Source organism: Etheostoma spectabile, unplaced genomic scaffold (genome assembly GCF_008692095.1).
Source record: "Etheostoma spectabile isolate EspeVRDwgs_2016 unplaced genomic scaffold, UIUC_Espe_1.0 scaffold363, whole genome shotgun sequence".
NCBI lineage: Eukaryota > Metazoa > Chordata > Actinopteri > Perciformes > Percidae > Etheostoma > Etheostoma spectabile.
In genome coordinates, this window is record NW_022605593.1 from 76,544 (window position 1) to 91,597 (window position 15,054).

General features: G+C 44.6%; 2 protein-coding genes across 4 annotated transcripts; one reads left to right on the forward strand and one right to left on the reverse strand.

Annotated features, from left to right (window-relative positions):
• Positions 1–818: 818 nt before the first annotated feature.
• Positions 819–7,865, reverse strand: mettl25b (methyltransferase like 25B). The gene is made up of 8 exons (XM_032511413.1): positions 7,481–7,865; positions 5,459–5,577; positions 4,707–4,929; positions 4,515–4,577; positions 3,926–4,063; positions 3,088–3,761; positions 2,031–2,215; positions 819–1,272 (listed from the first exon to the last, which is right to left on the reverse strand). The coding sequence occupies exons 1-8, from the start codon at positions 7,580–7,582 to the stop codon at positions 1,118–1,120; spliced, it is 1,659 nt and encodes a 552-aa protein (XP_032367304.1). The 5' UTR covers positions 7,583–7,865; the 3' UTR covers positions 819–1,117.
• isg20l2 (interferon stimulated exonuclease gene 20-like 2) lies at positions 7,285–12,576 on the forward strand. Of its 3 annotated transcripts, XM_032511416.1 has the most exons (5): positions 7,378–7,526; positions 9,183–9,269; positions 9,364–10,175; positions 10,945–11,145; positions 12,055–12,576. In XM_032511416.1, exons 3-5 carry the CDS (start codon positions 9,498–9,500, stop codon positions 12,181–12,183), a joined length of 1,008 nt encoding a protein of 335 aa, XP_032367307.1. In that variant the 5' UTR covers positions 7,378–7,526; positions 9,183–9,269; positions 9,364–9,497; the 3' UTR covers positions 12,184–12,576. The 3 variants fall into 3 exon arrangements, with proteins under 3 accessions (XP_032367305.1, XP_032367307.1, XP_032367306.1); XM_032511414.1 differs by lacking the exon at positions 9,183–9,269 and having other exon boundaries at positions 7,285–7,526; XM_032511415.1 differs by lacking the exons at positions 7,378–7,526; positions 9,183–9,269 and adding an exon at positions 8,112–8,325.
• The last annotated feature ends 2,478 nt before the right edge of the window (positions 12,577–15,054 follow it).

A 15,054-nucleotide genomic window follows, 5' to 3' on the forward strand; every position in this document is an offset into this window, starting at 1 on the left:
AAATTTCATGACACACATTCAAAAACATGAACTTTTTGAAAAAAAAAAACGTTTTTGGAAGCAGTACTGAGTGTCCACTTTGGTTGAGGGCTCCTGCACACTGCGGGGCGTGTCAGTTGCGTGGCACTTCTGTTGTGTGTCAGTTGCGTGGCGGCTGCGTGGCGTTTTCTATGTCTTTGCACAACAGAAAGGTGTCTGACGCAGGGCTGCTGCTAGCCTTGTCTGTACACATGTGTATGTTTTCCATTGATAAAATGAAATAAAAGCGTGTTCTTCAACTTTATTTTGTCAATATTTATGTGTATTTCGATATACATAGTAATTCTTTTTCCTTTTATAATAAAGTCCATGTTATTGTTTTATCAGAATCCAATTGAAATACAATTTAAAAAAAGGAGTTCAACACAAAATGGCATTTATTTAATGTTTTTGTGTAAAAATGACTTATGAACATCTTTTCTCATTCTATTTGGCCTGAAACGCTTCCAACACGCTTGTGTGTCGGGTGAAAAATAGGCGTCGGTCCGATTGTTTTTGGCGCGTGCATGCTAGAGCCGCGCCGAAAATGCGTGCCGGAGACGTGTGTTCAACGCAGGCAGTGTGCCAGCTCTAACCTGTTAACATGGGAGCTGAAATGAAAAGGGACACGCCACGCAGCGGACACGCTAACGCCACGCAGGCAGTGTGCAGGAGCCCTTAGAGTTCCAGCGTGGTCCTGTGTCCCAGTAAAGCTGAAAACCTGAGGGGCTCCCCAGCAGGAAGACCACGTCTGTCCACAGGATGTCCACAGGCCAGCAAAAAAAATTAAAAATAGTTACTTTAATGTTCATTATTTAATATCTCTAAAAACAGAGGATAAAACCAAATGACCTTAAGACTCGGGATCCCTTGTTTTGTAAGAGAGTCTTGAGTAATATATTTTAAAAAGGAAGTGTAAACCCAAAATTCCACCAGGTGCAGATGCACTGCGTTCGGGTTTTGTCTCGTTGTCCCCCTTGCAGCATACCTCACGTGGAGCGACATGTTTTAAGCGGAGCAGAGAGTTGCTTCTGGGACGCGCTGCAGCAATAACGAGCATTGTAGCGGAGGAACACAGCGCACGCTCGTCTGGGGGACTTTAAGTTACTTTTTTCACCAAAGATTGACAAATCTTGGTTTGACTTTTCCCATTTTTCTCCTCCTTAGGAGTTTCTGGCGCCTTCAGAGCCACCAGCACAAAGTTTCTTGGAGAAAGGTTGGGGTCAAAGAGAGGAACCAGCTGACTGCCCACGCCTGCAGAGAGACGAGGCTCGGGTTAGAGATGAAGGGAAATTAAAAGAAAGAAAGAGAGAAGCTTCTTTTGATTGTGTGTGTGATTGGTCCCTTGTCTTGTGTCGGTCTCTGTGTGTGTGTGTGTTTGTTTGTGTGTATGTTTGTTTGTGTGTGTGATTGGTCCCTTGTTTTGTGTCTGTCTCTCTGTGTGTGTGTGTGTGTGTGTGTTTGTGTGTGGTGTGTGTGTGTGTGTGTGTGTGTGTGTGTCTGTGTGTGTTTGTGTTGTGTGATTGGTCCCTCGTCTTGTGTCTGTCTCTGTGTGTGTGGTGTGTGTGTGTGTGTGTTGTGTTGTGATTGGTCCCTTGTCTTGTGTCTGTCTCTGTGTGTGTGTGTGTGTGTGTGTTTGTGTGTGTGATTGGTCCTTGTCTTGTGTCTGTGTGTGTGTGTGTGTGTGTGTGTGTGTGTGTGTGTCTGTGTGTCTGTGTGTGTGATTGGTCCCTTGTCTTGTGTGTGTGTGTGTGTGTGTGTGTCTTTTTCTGCATGTATTATTTTGTCTCCCTCCCTCCCGTTTTTCCTCTCTGGGATTTTGTGGCCCTGGGACGCGTTCCTATGCCCCAGTGTGTTGTTTGTAACTGTTCATGAATGTTATGTTTACAATTTAGTTCTGAATATAAAAATTAAAATTTGATCACAAAAAAAACAACAACAACAACAACAACAACACACCACAGACTAACAGCGGTTTATTACAGTTTGTGTCCCAGCACCCAGCGGCTCACCGTTCTCCTGCAGGTAGATGATCCGGTCCAGCAGCACCAGCGTCTCCACCACAGGCGCCAGCAGCAGGGCCAGGCTGAAGTACACCACCACCCGGCGCTGCTGCTTCAACATGGCCTCCACCCGCTGCGGGGCCAGGGGCAACCCGGGGGGCAGGCCGACCCGGGCCAGACCCAGACGGGCGTACCTGAGAGGGAACATGGTTGTGGACAGAGTAGGACATTATCATTAATTCTCAAATTGTGGACTCCATTTGAAACAGGCGTATATACGAGTCTTTATTCCTAATGAGTTCTGTTTTAACCCTCCAGGGGCAAGTTTACACACCCATGATAAAGTTGATTAAAAAGAGGAATAAAAACACATCTTTTGGAAATTGATCTTAATGCATCAATTCAAAACAATTTAGGAAAATCCAACCTTTTAAAGCCTCTAATTTTCATTTGTAAATGAATAATGGTTCTTCCTTAAAATACAGGGGGCATAATAAGTATACACACCCATATGTTAAATTCCCATAGATGCAGGTACATTTTTATTTTTAAAGGCGCTATTTCATGGATCCAGGATACTATGCATTCCCTTGGCCTTTGCAAATTAAAGTACCCCCCCCCCCCAAATTATCACATACCCTTCACCATACCTAGAGTTCAGCATGGGGAATTTTCCATAAGATCATCTCTCAATGCAAATCGACCCAGCTATTAAGCTGATTGACATAAAAGCATGCCGATGCCATGTTTAAGGCACTTCCACATTTGCAGCACTTTGCCGAACCCGATGCTCTGTCCATGAATATTAACACGTAGGCTGAATCCTGCAGCGGCGCGGGTTTGAATCCGACCTGCGGCCCTTTGCTGCCTGTCATCCTAAATCCTAATCATCGTAATAAAGAGAAGTCTAAGTCTATCCCCCCCCATCTCCCTCTCTCGTGCATGTCTGTCCACTGTCACTAAAATAAAGGGAAATGCCTCAAAAAATAATCTTAACAAAAAAACAAATAAACATTAGACTTGTTGGATTTGTACACTGGTGTTAAAAGTGGAAGCTGCTGCTCACTCTGTAAACGGTAGTAAGTGGGCTTTCTTTATGGTCTGGATTCCTGCCCTGCGTAGATCCGGCCTTGTTTCCCTGACGAAGGTCTCCAGCGTCGCCCGGTAACAGTGTGTCCTCAGCAGCTCGCTTTCCTCCCGAAGCCTGCGTATATAGTCCTCAGTGGCGTGACACGCGCCCTCCCTCGCCTTATAGGACAGCCGGTGTCCCGGCAGCCCCCCCACGAAGGAGCTCATCGGGTAGCCAAACTCTGAATGGAGTGCTTCTTGGACGGACGTCCGCGGAGCCGCGACCACTCCCGGAGGAGCCGGGTTTTCTTCGGTGGTGATTTTCATGTAGCAGCACGCCACCGAGGTGATGCCCCGCACGTACGGGCAGCTGACGAAGTGGCGCAGGAGTGTGGCGCTGAGGTCGCCGCACGCGTGCAGACCTGTGAGGACAAAGTCCGGATGTCGCTGGCTGTTTTCTCCACATGAGCAGCATTTTTCTGCAGAGGGCCCCTGAAGCTCAGAGCCCCGCAGTCTCTTTCTGCTGGGTCCAGACGGCGTTGGGACACCATCGTCGACCCAATCGGACACACTCAGCTGCTCGATGAAGGCCTCCCATGATGCCTTGGGGTTTACCCAACCCGCCAAGTGGCGAGGAGAGGACTCTGACACCGGGACCAGAGGGGAGCAGTTCTAGAAAGGAAGACAGATGTGTGTCACTTGCATTGACGAACCAACAGATACAAACGGCTTCCATTTTTGGGAACCTCTCGGTGAGTGTGGAAAAAGATGATTTTGACAATTTATTGCTCTGCTTTGTTTATGGCAGCGTACAATGAGTTCAGCAAAGCACCAACCTTTTTCTGCCTTTCCTTTTCCAAGGCCAACAGTAACTGTCCGTCAAACTTGGACGCCATAGCAACCAGGGTGTGATCAGCCTCAATTGCGGTCACAGACAGTCCGAGCCCAAAGGACAGGAAACGAGTCAGATGACCCTGTGGGTGGAAAAAAAACTCTATTTAATGTGCAACGGTTTTATTGTTATTCACCCCCCCCCCTATGTTAAAATACAGGGGCATAAGTATACACCCCCCTATGTTAAAATACAGGGGCATAAGTATACACCCCCCTATGAAAATACAGGGACATAAGTATACACCCCTATGTTAAAATACAGGGGGCATAAGTATACACCCCCTATGTTAAAATACAGGGGGCAAAGTATACACCCCCCCTATGTAAAATACAGGGCATAAGTATACACACCCCCTATGTTAAATACAGGGGGAAAGTATCACCCCCTATGTTAAAATACAGGGGGCATAAGTATACACCCCCCTATGTTAAAATACAGGGGGCATAAGTATTTCATGTATAAGAAATTCATGGAGAGATGTTAGAGTGGGGGGGCTGCCAGTTGGACCAGCACCCTGAGTGACGTAGTACCTGTCCAGAGCCCACATCCACCACACTGCTGCAGTCAGTCTGGTCACAGAGTTGTTTCACCAGCTGGAATTTAAAAAAAGAAACATCTTTCAAACACTTAACAACAACAACAACAACAACAACAAAAAGATCTCGATGTTTTTAAATATCAACTTAAAAATCCGTGACAGAAGCGAATCTTAAACGCCGTACCTGGCCCAGCTTGCGGATCTCGTGCTGCTTCTTGGGTTTGACGTGTTTCCTGAACGCGTGTCCCAGCAGGGCGCTCTGACTCTGGTTGTGCAGGAACTCCTCGGGCTTCTCCGAGCCGGCCGCCCCGCCTCGCCCCCCCGCCCCGCAGCGCTCCCTGGGAAACGCCAGAGCGTGGGCCGTGGCCCGGAACGCCAGGAGCGACAGAGGCCACACCGAAGGATATCTGCAACCGCAAATGCTCCGCGGTTATTATTTTGATCACATGACCGGTAGTGCTTCAACGGAAAATAACCTTATAACTTATTCCCCGTTACGTAATGTTGTTATTCTCAGTCAGTCAGTATATGGGTTATTATGTTTATATTTTATAGTCATAGTCAATATTTTATCACGATCTACTGCACTGTTCCCTTTTTCACTATCGTCGTTACACTCAGTCGACCGTGGTATCTCACCTTATCATGGTCACTGCATTTCTGGGTGTGAGTTTTAATTTTATTCTTATGTATGTGTGATATATGTGTGTATATGTGTGTACATGTGTCTGCTGTGTTATGGTTGTCTTGCTAATGGATGCCTAAAATGTTGTTTGTTCGGTCGGTATGTATGTAGGATTTTAGCACAAAAACAAAAGTTCCAGGAGTGCATTTCAGTTCAGTGTGAAAACAGCCGGACTGCTTGAGGAAAGAGACTCTGCAATAACGCAGACTTTGACTTTGAAAAGCTGCTTTTTTTTAACAATCCAGTAGTACCTCTTGTCTGTGTGTGCAGCATCCAGCAACAGGTCTGCGATCTGGGGATAGGACAGGTCCTGCAGCACAGGCTGCCAGCTGGGGGGTAAGGTGTGCCAGAGATCTTCAGTGAAGAACTCCTGCAGGGGAAATAACAAGGTGACAGTTACAAGAGGAACTAACAAGGGAAGGCATATAAATCCAGTTGTCTAATTATGGATAAATAACTATTATTCCTTTACACCAGACAGCTGGAGGATCCTTTCCATACAGCGGTTCTCAAATCAAGAATATATGCTTATATAACATCCAGTGGTGGAAGGAGTATGTTCCCTGTCAGTGATTTCCTATTTTATCTGGTGTTTCTGGATTAAAAACAACCTACCTTTTTTTTTTTTTTTTTTTGTTGGAACTTTTTTCAAGAATTTTCACAACAAAAGAACATTCCCTGAGCCAAGAGCATGAAATCAATAGCTGAAATACTGATGCCACATGTACAATATTTCAAAAAAATGCACACAATAAACCAGATCACCTGAAACTTTGAATACCCTAAAAGAGAAAACTGCACACACACATTGCCATATGTAAATAAGTAACACACAAACCCACACCCTCCTCTTCCCCCCCCCTCTTCCCAGGTTGCCCACACACAGGCCAAAAATACAACACAAAGTGAACAAACAGCAAAACATACATATATAGTATATACACACATACATGCATACATACGCCTACACATGCATATACAAATACACACCAAAAGAATACCGATGGCAGAGCAGATTGCAATACAACCTACCTTTTTTAATAAAAAGAATACATATTAAGTGGGGATTTTCTAAATTAAGGCACATCTTAAAGATGACGACATGCATTGATATTTTCACTTTGCATTGATAATAATGGCTCACTGAGGATTGAATCGATATATCGATCCAGATCAAAGTATCGGTACACCTCTGTTTGAAATGCAGGGATGCATCATATCCTGTGTGAACATCATATGTTTGTAGCGTTGCCGTCCTCTGAGAACCACGGAAACAAACACCCTGTTTTTAGCTTCATGACGACGCATTTTCCAGCTGATCCAAGAAACCTTTTAAAGAATTTATTCAGCATAAGAAGCAACACATAAAGTAACACGTCATCCTTTAGTTTCTCACAAACATTCAACATCAACACATCTGGAGATATGTGGTTTTCACTGGACAGGAAGGGGATGATCTGAAAAGTAACTTTGTGCAAAACTTGAGTAAATGTACTTAGTTACATTCCATCACTACACACCCCATCTTACAAAAAATGCATTTGGTGGACACACAATGTTGCTACAAACACAATGAAGTACCTTCATGCACTTTACTTTACAAAACCTTTATTAGACGCCACTTTACTTCAGTCTACCTTCTGCACATTGTCTATTGTTTGCCTGTCTTTCTTGTGTTTACTTGTTTGTTTGTTTGTTTGCTGTTATTGCTGAGAATGCTGCTGTAACTAAGGAATTTCCCCGCTGTGGGATGAATAAAGTATCATCTAATCTAATCTTATCTTATCTTATCTTACAATGCGTTTGTCATGGAAACACATAAAGTAACAACTCATCCTTCAGTTTCTCACAAACATTCAACACAAACACATCTGGAGATACGTGGTTTTCACTGGACAGAAAGGAGAAGATCTGAAAAGTAACTAAAGAGAAATACACACACACACACACACACACACACACACACACACACACACACACACACACACACACACACACACACACACACACACATTCCACCACTGCACACCCCATCTCACAAAAAATGCATATTATGGTGGACACACATTTGGCTACAAACACAATGAAGTACCTTTACGCGCGATAACAATGTTTTTGTTATTGAAAACTGCGTTGCCATAGCAGCCTCCTTTTTTAAAGCACCTTCGTTTCAAAGCACAACAGAACTTTCCTCCTGTAGCATAGCATAGCTAGCTGGGTTAACCTGGGCAGGCTGCACAACAGTCAACAAGTCAGTCATCACCGATACGTACAATGATATAGGAGTCGGACACGTGGCTGTACTGAGACAGGAACGTGGTGAGTCTTCTCGCCAGTTCTCTCTGTTGTTGTGTAGAAAGGCTGGATGTAAACATCTCCGAATCCTTTGCTGCTAGCTAGCTAGCTAATGCTAGCAGTTTCACTGACACAGAACTTGGAGATGAGCTAATGGTAGCATAAGTTAGCTTGTAAATGCTAAGTTACTTTCCCAGTTAAAACCATGGGAGCGTGTCTAAAATACGTTTTAACACGCACTGTAACGCAGTTTAAAGTCCCGGGTTTTGCATTTCACAAATGTTAATTATATTTAGCCAAAAGCTAGCTAGCTAGTTGTTGTCACATGTAGCTAGTGTGCGTTCAAGTGCTTCCCGTAGATTCCGAATCGGATCCGGTCGGATTCTCTTAAGTTACAATAAAGTAACGTAAAACAAAAATAGTAAAATCTACATTCAATCAATTACCACACATTAAGAACGTAGCAATATAAGGCAAAGATTACCCAAGTTGTCTCTGATTTAGTGGTCGTTTTAGGGAGATGTTTTTGTTGACATCTATATTAGGCTGCGGCAAGTAAATGGCAAGAATTGTGCAATTGTGTGTTTAATTCCGGTATGGATGCCCATTTACGCCAATGTTAAAACCAATCCTTTAAGTCATAATAGATAGTATCGCGAAATAATGACCAAGTATCTCAAAAATAACGAGTTAAAAACGTTTAAAGCGTCTACCACTAAGTATTTTTGGCACATTCTCTGGCTGTCCCTGAAGGCAGCATGACCCGGATATTGATAGTTTGTTGTGAGCAGGAAGAAAGCCCGAGGTCCACAGTGTGCAGCAGGTCTGGTTTTTACATTTCACAAAGTTATTTTCTAATCGGGAATCCATCGGTATCAACCCACTGACGTTCACAAACACGCTCGGCCGAAATTTTCCGTTAAGATACAGTCGTACCTAGCAACCGTTAACCACAGAATCAGTTAGCATAGCAACAGCTGAGCTAGCGTTAGCCCGAGCGAGCTAACGTTCGCTGGCGGTTAACGTCAACGTCAACGTCCGCGTTCGCTAAACTTAACGTTAGATTTTAACGTAAAGTTAAGTAGATCCCCACAGACTGACTGAGCTTCTGCAACCCCCAAATCTCATGGAGTAAAAAGCACAACATTCTCCTCTGATTTGTAGTGGAGTGACTGTATAAAGTCGCATCAAATGTAAACACCCAAGTACCTTATAACTGTAACTAAGTCCAGTATTTGTACTTAGTTAATTTCCTCCACTACTGATGAGAAAACAAAAATCAACACTAATGTAATTTCGCTCATGCATTCCAATGCCGCTCTTTAGTTCTTGCTTTAGCTTGCAGGTGTGTGTGCACACAGGTTACAAATAGTATTAAATAAATAGTATTATGTTGTTATATGTATATTTAAATCATTTTTATTGAACTCTTTGTTCACTCATGCCTCTATATTGTTCTGTTTAGAGTATGTATGTATTGTGTGTATATATTAGTGTGTATATTTTTTGTTGTGGTTGTTTTGTATGTGTAAGCACAGTGTGAGCAACGATGCTCCAAAGAAAATTTCCTCGTATGTGTCCTCATACCTGGCGAATAAAGCTGATTCTGATTCTGATTATATAGCAGTTATACATGCAAGGCCTGCTAATCAAGACATGAATGTTGTGTGTGTTTTTCAGGATGATAGATTCTCACAAAAGTCAACATTAACGTATATTCTCTCATGCATTCTAATGCCGCTCTTAAATTCTTGCTTTAGCTTGCAGGTGGGTGTACACACAGCTTATATAGCAGCTATATGTTCAAGTCCTGCCAAATCAAGACAAGATTTGATGAATGAATGTTGTGTTTGTGTTGCAGGATGATACATTCTCACTGCTTTCAGCCGATGCAAACTGGACTACAAAGAGTGAAGACCTGTTGAGGAGAGCGAGACAATTGCTTTGAGCAAACCTTACTCTTTTTTTTCCTCTTTTGGATTGGCGACCGTAACCATGTCGGACATCATGATCAACGTGTCCGACGAGCCTGCACAGAGCGGCCCTCAGACAGGAACCCAAAGGAGGAGCAACAGTTGGTTTCGTAAAAAGATGCAGAGGGGCTTCCCGCAAGGCCGAAATAAATACAACCACCGCATGGGACAGTCCAGGCACGAGCCACCTCCGCCGCGCCAAAACGGGGCGTCGGCCAAGCATCCATCCTTCTTCACACACGGCAAAGGTTCGGCCTGCCCGGGGAGCACAGCCGGCGGCGCGTCCCACTCTAGCGCCCAGCCTTCGACGTCCGCACACAGCCTGCCTTCCTCGTCTGTCTCTGTGAACAGCACGGGCAGCCACGAAAAGCCAAAGGAGCCCGGGAACTCGAACCCAACGGCCTCCGCCCCTCGCCCCTCAGGGTCAAGCGTCCATAAACCCGGCGCCGCCGGCGCCGCTCAGACTTCAACGGGGATCCCCACGAAGTTCCTGGCCATCGACTGCGAGATGGTGGGCACGGGGCCGAAGGGGAGCATCAGCCAGCTCGCACGCTGCAGTCTGGTGTCGTACGACGGCGACGTGGTGTACGATAAGTTCATCAACCCCTCCATGCCCGTCACCGACTACCGCACTCGGTGGAGCGGCATCCGGCGGAGTGACCTCGTCAACGCCACGCCGTACGCCGAGGCCAGGAAGGAGGTGAGGGAATCGTTTGCACCAGCTGTTTGATTATGTGTTTTACCTCAGTTCTGTCCGTCACTTCTTTCTTACGTACTGAAATGTAACGTAACATGTAGTCGTTCTACAAGTTACGTTACATTTCAATACGTGAGTGTTTCCCCACTGTGCTCTGCTCTCTACTTATTTATTCGATTAATAATTGGCTCCGTAAAATGTCAGAATACAGCGTAGAGCTGCAAAGATGAATCCGTTTGAGTAATTTTTTATTAACAAAAAAAAAAGTCAACAAATGTCTGATTGCAGCTTTTCAAATGTGAATATCTTCTAGTTTCTTCTCTCCTCTGTGACAGTAAACTGAATAGCTTTGAGTTGTGGACAAAACAAGACATTTGAGGACATCATTTGGGCTTTTAGGGGAAACACTGATCCACGTTTGTACAATTTTCTGACATTTTAGAGACCAAACAAGTAAAAAACCATTAATTTAGAAAAATAATCGACATTGATTCAATCCTAAATCGCTGCCCGACACAATATGCCAACCCAAGTCTGCCAAACTTTGTCCACCGGCCAAATGGCTAGTGAATATTCACATTTAATATAATAGATTATCATTGTATTTCTTGTTAGGTGAGTGAAGCAAATCCACCAGCTACTTGCATATTTTTATCAGCATTTGTCTGGTGACAGGTGCTAGTTTGGTGCCCCTAGTGTGAAACTAGTGTGCAGGTAATTGTGTATAAACCCAGTGATGTCCTGAGAGTGAGTGATTTCCCCCTCTCGGCAGATACTGAGGCTGCTCATGGGGAAGGTGGTGATTGGCCACGCCGTCCACAATGACTTCAAGGTCCTGGGTTACTCTCACCCCGGGGCCTTGACCAGAGACACGTCTCGCATCCCTCTGCTCAACGAGAAGGCCGGCTTCGGCGTGCAAGAGTGCGCCTCGCTGAAGAGACTCACCAAGGCCATCTTCAACCGAGACATCCAGGTAGGAGGAACTCCTCAGAGGTGTTCAGCAGCTTCCACACATGCAAACCACAACCGGGGTAGCAGTGTCTTCCAGATATTTCCGTTTTAAGGGCTCAGAAACACCAGAGTAGTGTAAACGCGAGGTGTTAAAGGGGCTCTAAGCGATGTCACACAATTTTTTAGGCTACATTTATTGTCTGCTAGCTGCCTGTCCCCTGAACACACTGTAAAAAACATCTCCTCACTATCCGCTAGCTGCCTGTCCCCTGAACACACTGTAAAAAAACATCTCCTCACTAACTGCTAGCTGCCTGTCCCCTGAACACACTGTAAAAAACATCTCCTCACTAACTGCTAGCTGCCTGTCCCCTGAACACACTGTAAAAAAACATCTCCTCACTATCTGCTAGCTGCCTGTCCCCTGAACACACTGTAAAAAACATCTCACCACTATCTGCTAGCTGCCTGTCCCCTGAACACACTGTAAAAAACATCTCACCACTATCTGCTAGTTGCCTGTCCCCTGAACACACTTTAAAAATACTTTGAATGTCAACAAGAAACTAACGTCACCCAACATTGCTTAGAGCACCTTTTAATAAAGCAAAAGATTTTCGTTTTTTTTAACCAAAACGTAGCCGAGGCCTGCAGAGTTGTGTATTCCACGGCTGCAAAGTACTTTTTGTTGGTGTGGAAAAACTGCAATTTTTTTAAGTTAGGTTTTAAAGTTCTTTCCTGGAAAAAAAAGTACTTAACAAGTAGCCAGAATCTACTTTAATCACGTATGAGTCAATGGTCAATGAAACTATCCAAACTGCAGCTTGGAGGAATCCTGTGAGCTGTGGGAATGTTTCAGCCAAAGTGTTAAAAAAAAATAAAAATAAATTGTCCAAAGTGATGTCCCGCTCGCCGTCTCTTGTGTCTCCAGACCGGGAGGAAGGGCCACTCGTCCGTGGAGGACGCCAGAGCCACCATGGAGCTGTACAAAGTGGTGGAGGAGGAGTGGGAGAGGAAGCTGGCCTCCAGACCAAACCAGGCCAGCCAGTGCCAGGTGTGACGAGAGAGAGAGAGAGAGCGCCGAAATAAAACCAGAGTGTGAATCACCGTTTCTGTGTGGGAGGATGTGGTTTTGGCCCCGGGTCCCAAATGGGCCAACTCCCACTGGCCTGTTGACATGTGAATGAAGATACCCGAACAAAACTGGACCCGCTTATTCAGTGCACTGGAGAAGCTTTTACCAGCTGGATTTAAAAAAAACAAAAAACAACTAATATTATCACGGGAGGAGAACAGAATAAGTGCTGGGCCAGCCACCCGGTTTCAGCAGGTCTTTCTCAGGGTTTGCATTGTGTTTTAAAGGTGCTCCTGCCACTAGGGGGCAGTCATGTATTCATTCCAGCAACAGAAAGTACATCATCCAAACACTGTCAGTGATCCCCCTGCACACACACACACACACACACACACACACACAAAATGGTTTTAAGTGTCCACATGGTTAGTGTTTTTGTTAAATAGGATCTGCAGTTCAACATTCAACCCCAATTAATGCTCACGCCACCTCGATGTGTGTATTCTTCTTCTCGCCATCCGAGCGTCGCTGAAGACAATTTCAAGTCCGACCAAATCGCCACTAATAGAGCTCAAATGCTCAAATTTTTACATTTTTTACAGTTTTAATTGTCCTTAAGTGAAGATATGCAACAAAATGCTGCTTGGATCAACCTGTGGTCTTCTTCAGGGATGTTCAGGTCATTAGTCCTGCATGTGGCTTTCATGGATAAGAACTGGTTTTATCACGTTGAGACCTGTTTAACAATGTGACTGTTTTTGTTTTTATGTTAATGTTTTTAAAAAAAATGATCGAAAAAGTGCAAGAATACACGTGTAGAAAAAAGGCACTGGTAATCTAAGTAGTTGGTAGGGTATATATTGGTTGGTAAAGCCCCAAAAACATAGTTTTATATGCTCATAAAGTACACAGGGTATAGTATATTTGAGCAGGAGGCCTTGATTTCAAAGTAAATGTTGATGTAGTTAGTGAATGTTATCCTGGCAAAATGTTTAAATTTTAACCCTTGTGTTGTCCTCGGTTTACAAAAACCTTCCAGATCAGAAAAGAACGTGGAAAAAAAGTGATAAATGTTGAAAAAAAAGCAAGAAAAAAACAACAAAAACATAATTGTTTTTAAAATGCTGAAAACGTGACCCAAAAAATCGGAATAAGTGACAAAAAAACATCAAAAACACTGGAAGAAGTGACAAAGAAATTGTTAAAAAAATTGATTGAAACACAATTTAAAAAATAGGAATAAAATTGACAAAAACGTTGAGAGAAGTGGAGAAAAAGAACAACAAAATGTTGAAATTTCAACCCAGAAAAACACAAGGTTGCAGGTCGACGGGAAGACGACACGAGGGTTAAAGTTCCTCACGGCAACATCCTGACCTCTGGTAGGTCTTCTCCACCAAGGCGGTTCTGGTCCTGGTTCAGAGTCAAATATGGAACCGGTTCTTTGCCTTTCCACATAAATAAACCTGGTTCTGGGCCAAGAACACAGGTTCCAACTCAGCACCATCTTAGCGCTGGTCTAGAGATCAGAACCGGTTACGTCAGGTGCTGGGGGGTTGGGGGGTGGGGGTTTATCATGACGTTGTTAAACAAAACGGTGGGGGGCATTGAAAATTAACCGGTCAGCTTTGAACCATAGAGAGCTGTTGATGTTAGCTTTGGACCTGGATGGGGAACCGAACCACCCGTGGTCTGGGAGGAAAACCAGCGGTCTGCGGCTCTCAGGCTGGGGAAGATCCAGCTAGTTCTTAGAGAACTGCGAGTAGAACCAGCCCGAATGGCGACCAGAACGCAAGTAACTCCAAGTGCTCAATAACACGACCTTCCCCGGGGTGGGTGGGGAGGTTGCGCGGGGGAACGGACCAGTTACCAGTTTTTGACCGGTGCCGGTCCCAATTTTCCAGTACAAAACAGCCCCCTATCGGACGTGAGCTCCTTCCCGGCACCTGATGAAACCGTGTTCTGTCCTAGTACCCAGCGCTACGTCGGGGCTGACGTTGAGAACCCCAGGTTCTTGCGCCCAGAACCAGGTTTATTTGTGTGGAAAAGCAAAGAACCGGTTCGATATCTGGCACTGACTCCGAACCAGCACCTGGTTAGCCTTGGTGGAGAAGACACACGTGTCCTCGGCGGTAGCTCGGTCCCTGATGTTCTTCATCACGGTCTTTATGAGACCTCTACTTGAAGCGGACCCCTTGTTTACCTGAACTCCCTCTCTGTGGATGGAAGTCTGCAGGTTTTGGAACATGGACCTGTTCCATTCCAGAGTCCAGTCCAGTTTCCTATGCAACGGCAGACCAGATCGGTAGTCTGCTGTAGATTCATCTCGGTGCTTGTCTTCAATAAATCATTACCACAACCATTTTGAGGTATTTGAATAATTGTTGCAGTGCTATTTATTGGTCTATAAAAGGGATCGACACTGGCCAACATATCAAAAACCGATTATTAGCTGTTAATGAAGCCGATTACCGATATTTGTAACCCATGTGCATTTAAAATTTAAAAATTAAGTCACAAATTTTTTGGAATCTTACAAACTCCAACACACAAGTTTAAGTGCTTTAAGCAATTATTTAATACATGAATAAAAACGCTGATACGGATAATCTGCAAACTGACAAAAACGGCCCAATATCCGGCCAAGACCAATAATCTGTAAAGTCCACCCCTGGTCTAGGACCTAGACCATGGGCATCTTACGGGCCACATCCGGCCCTTTGTGCGTCCCAGTCCGGCCCCGCGTGTTGCCAATCATAAATTACAAAATAAATGTAAAATATATCTATGTCGAGTGTGCAATACGACGGTGCTGCTTTTGTTTTGAAAAGCGTTATTTGTGTTACTTCCGTGTGG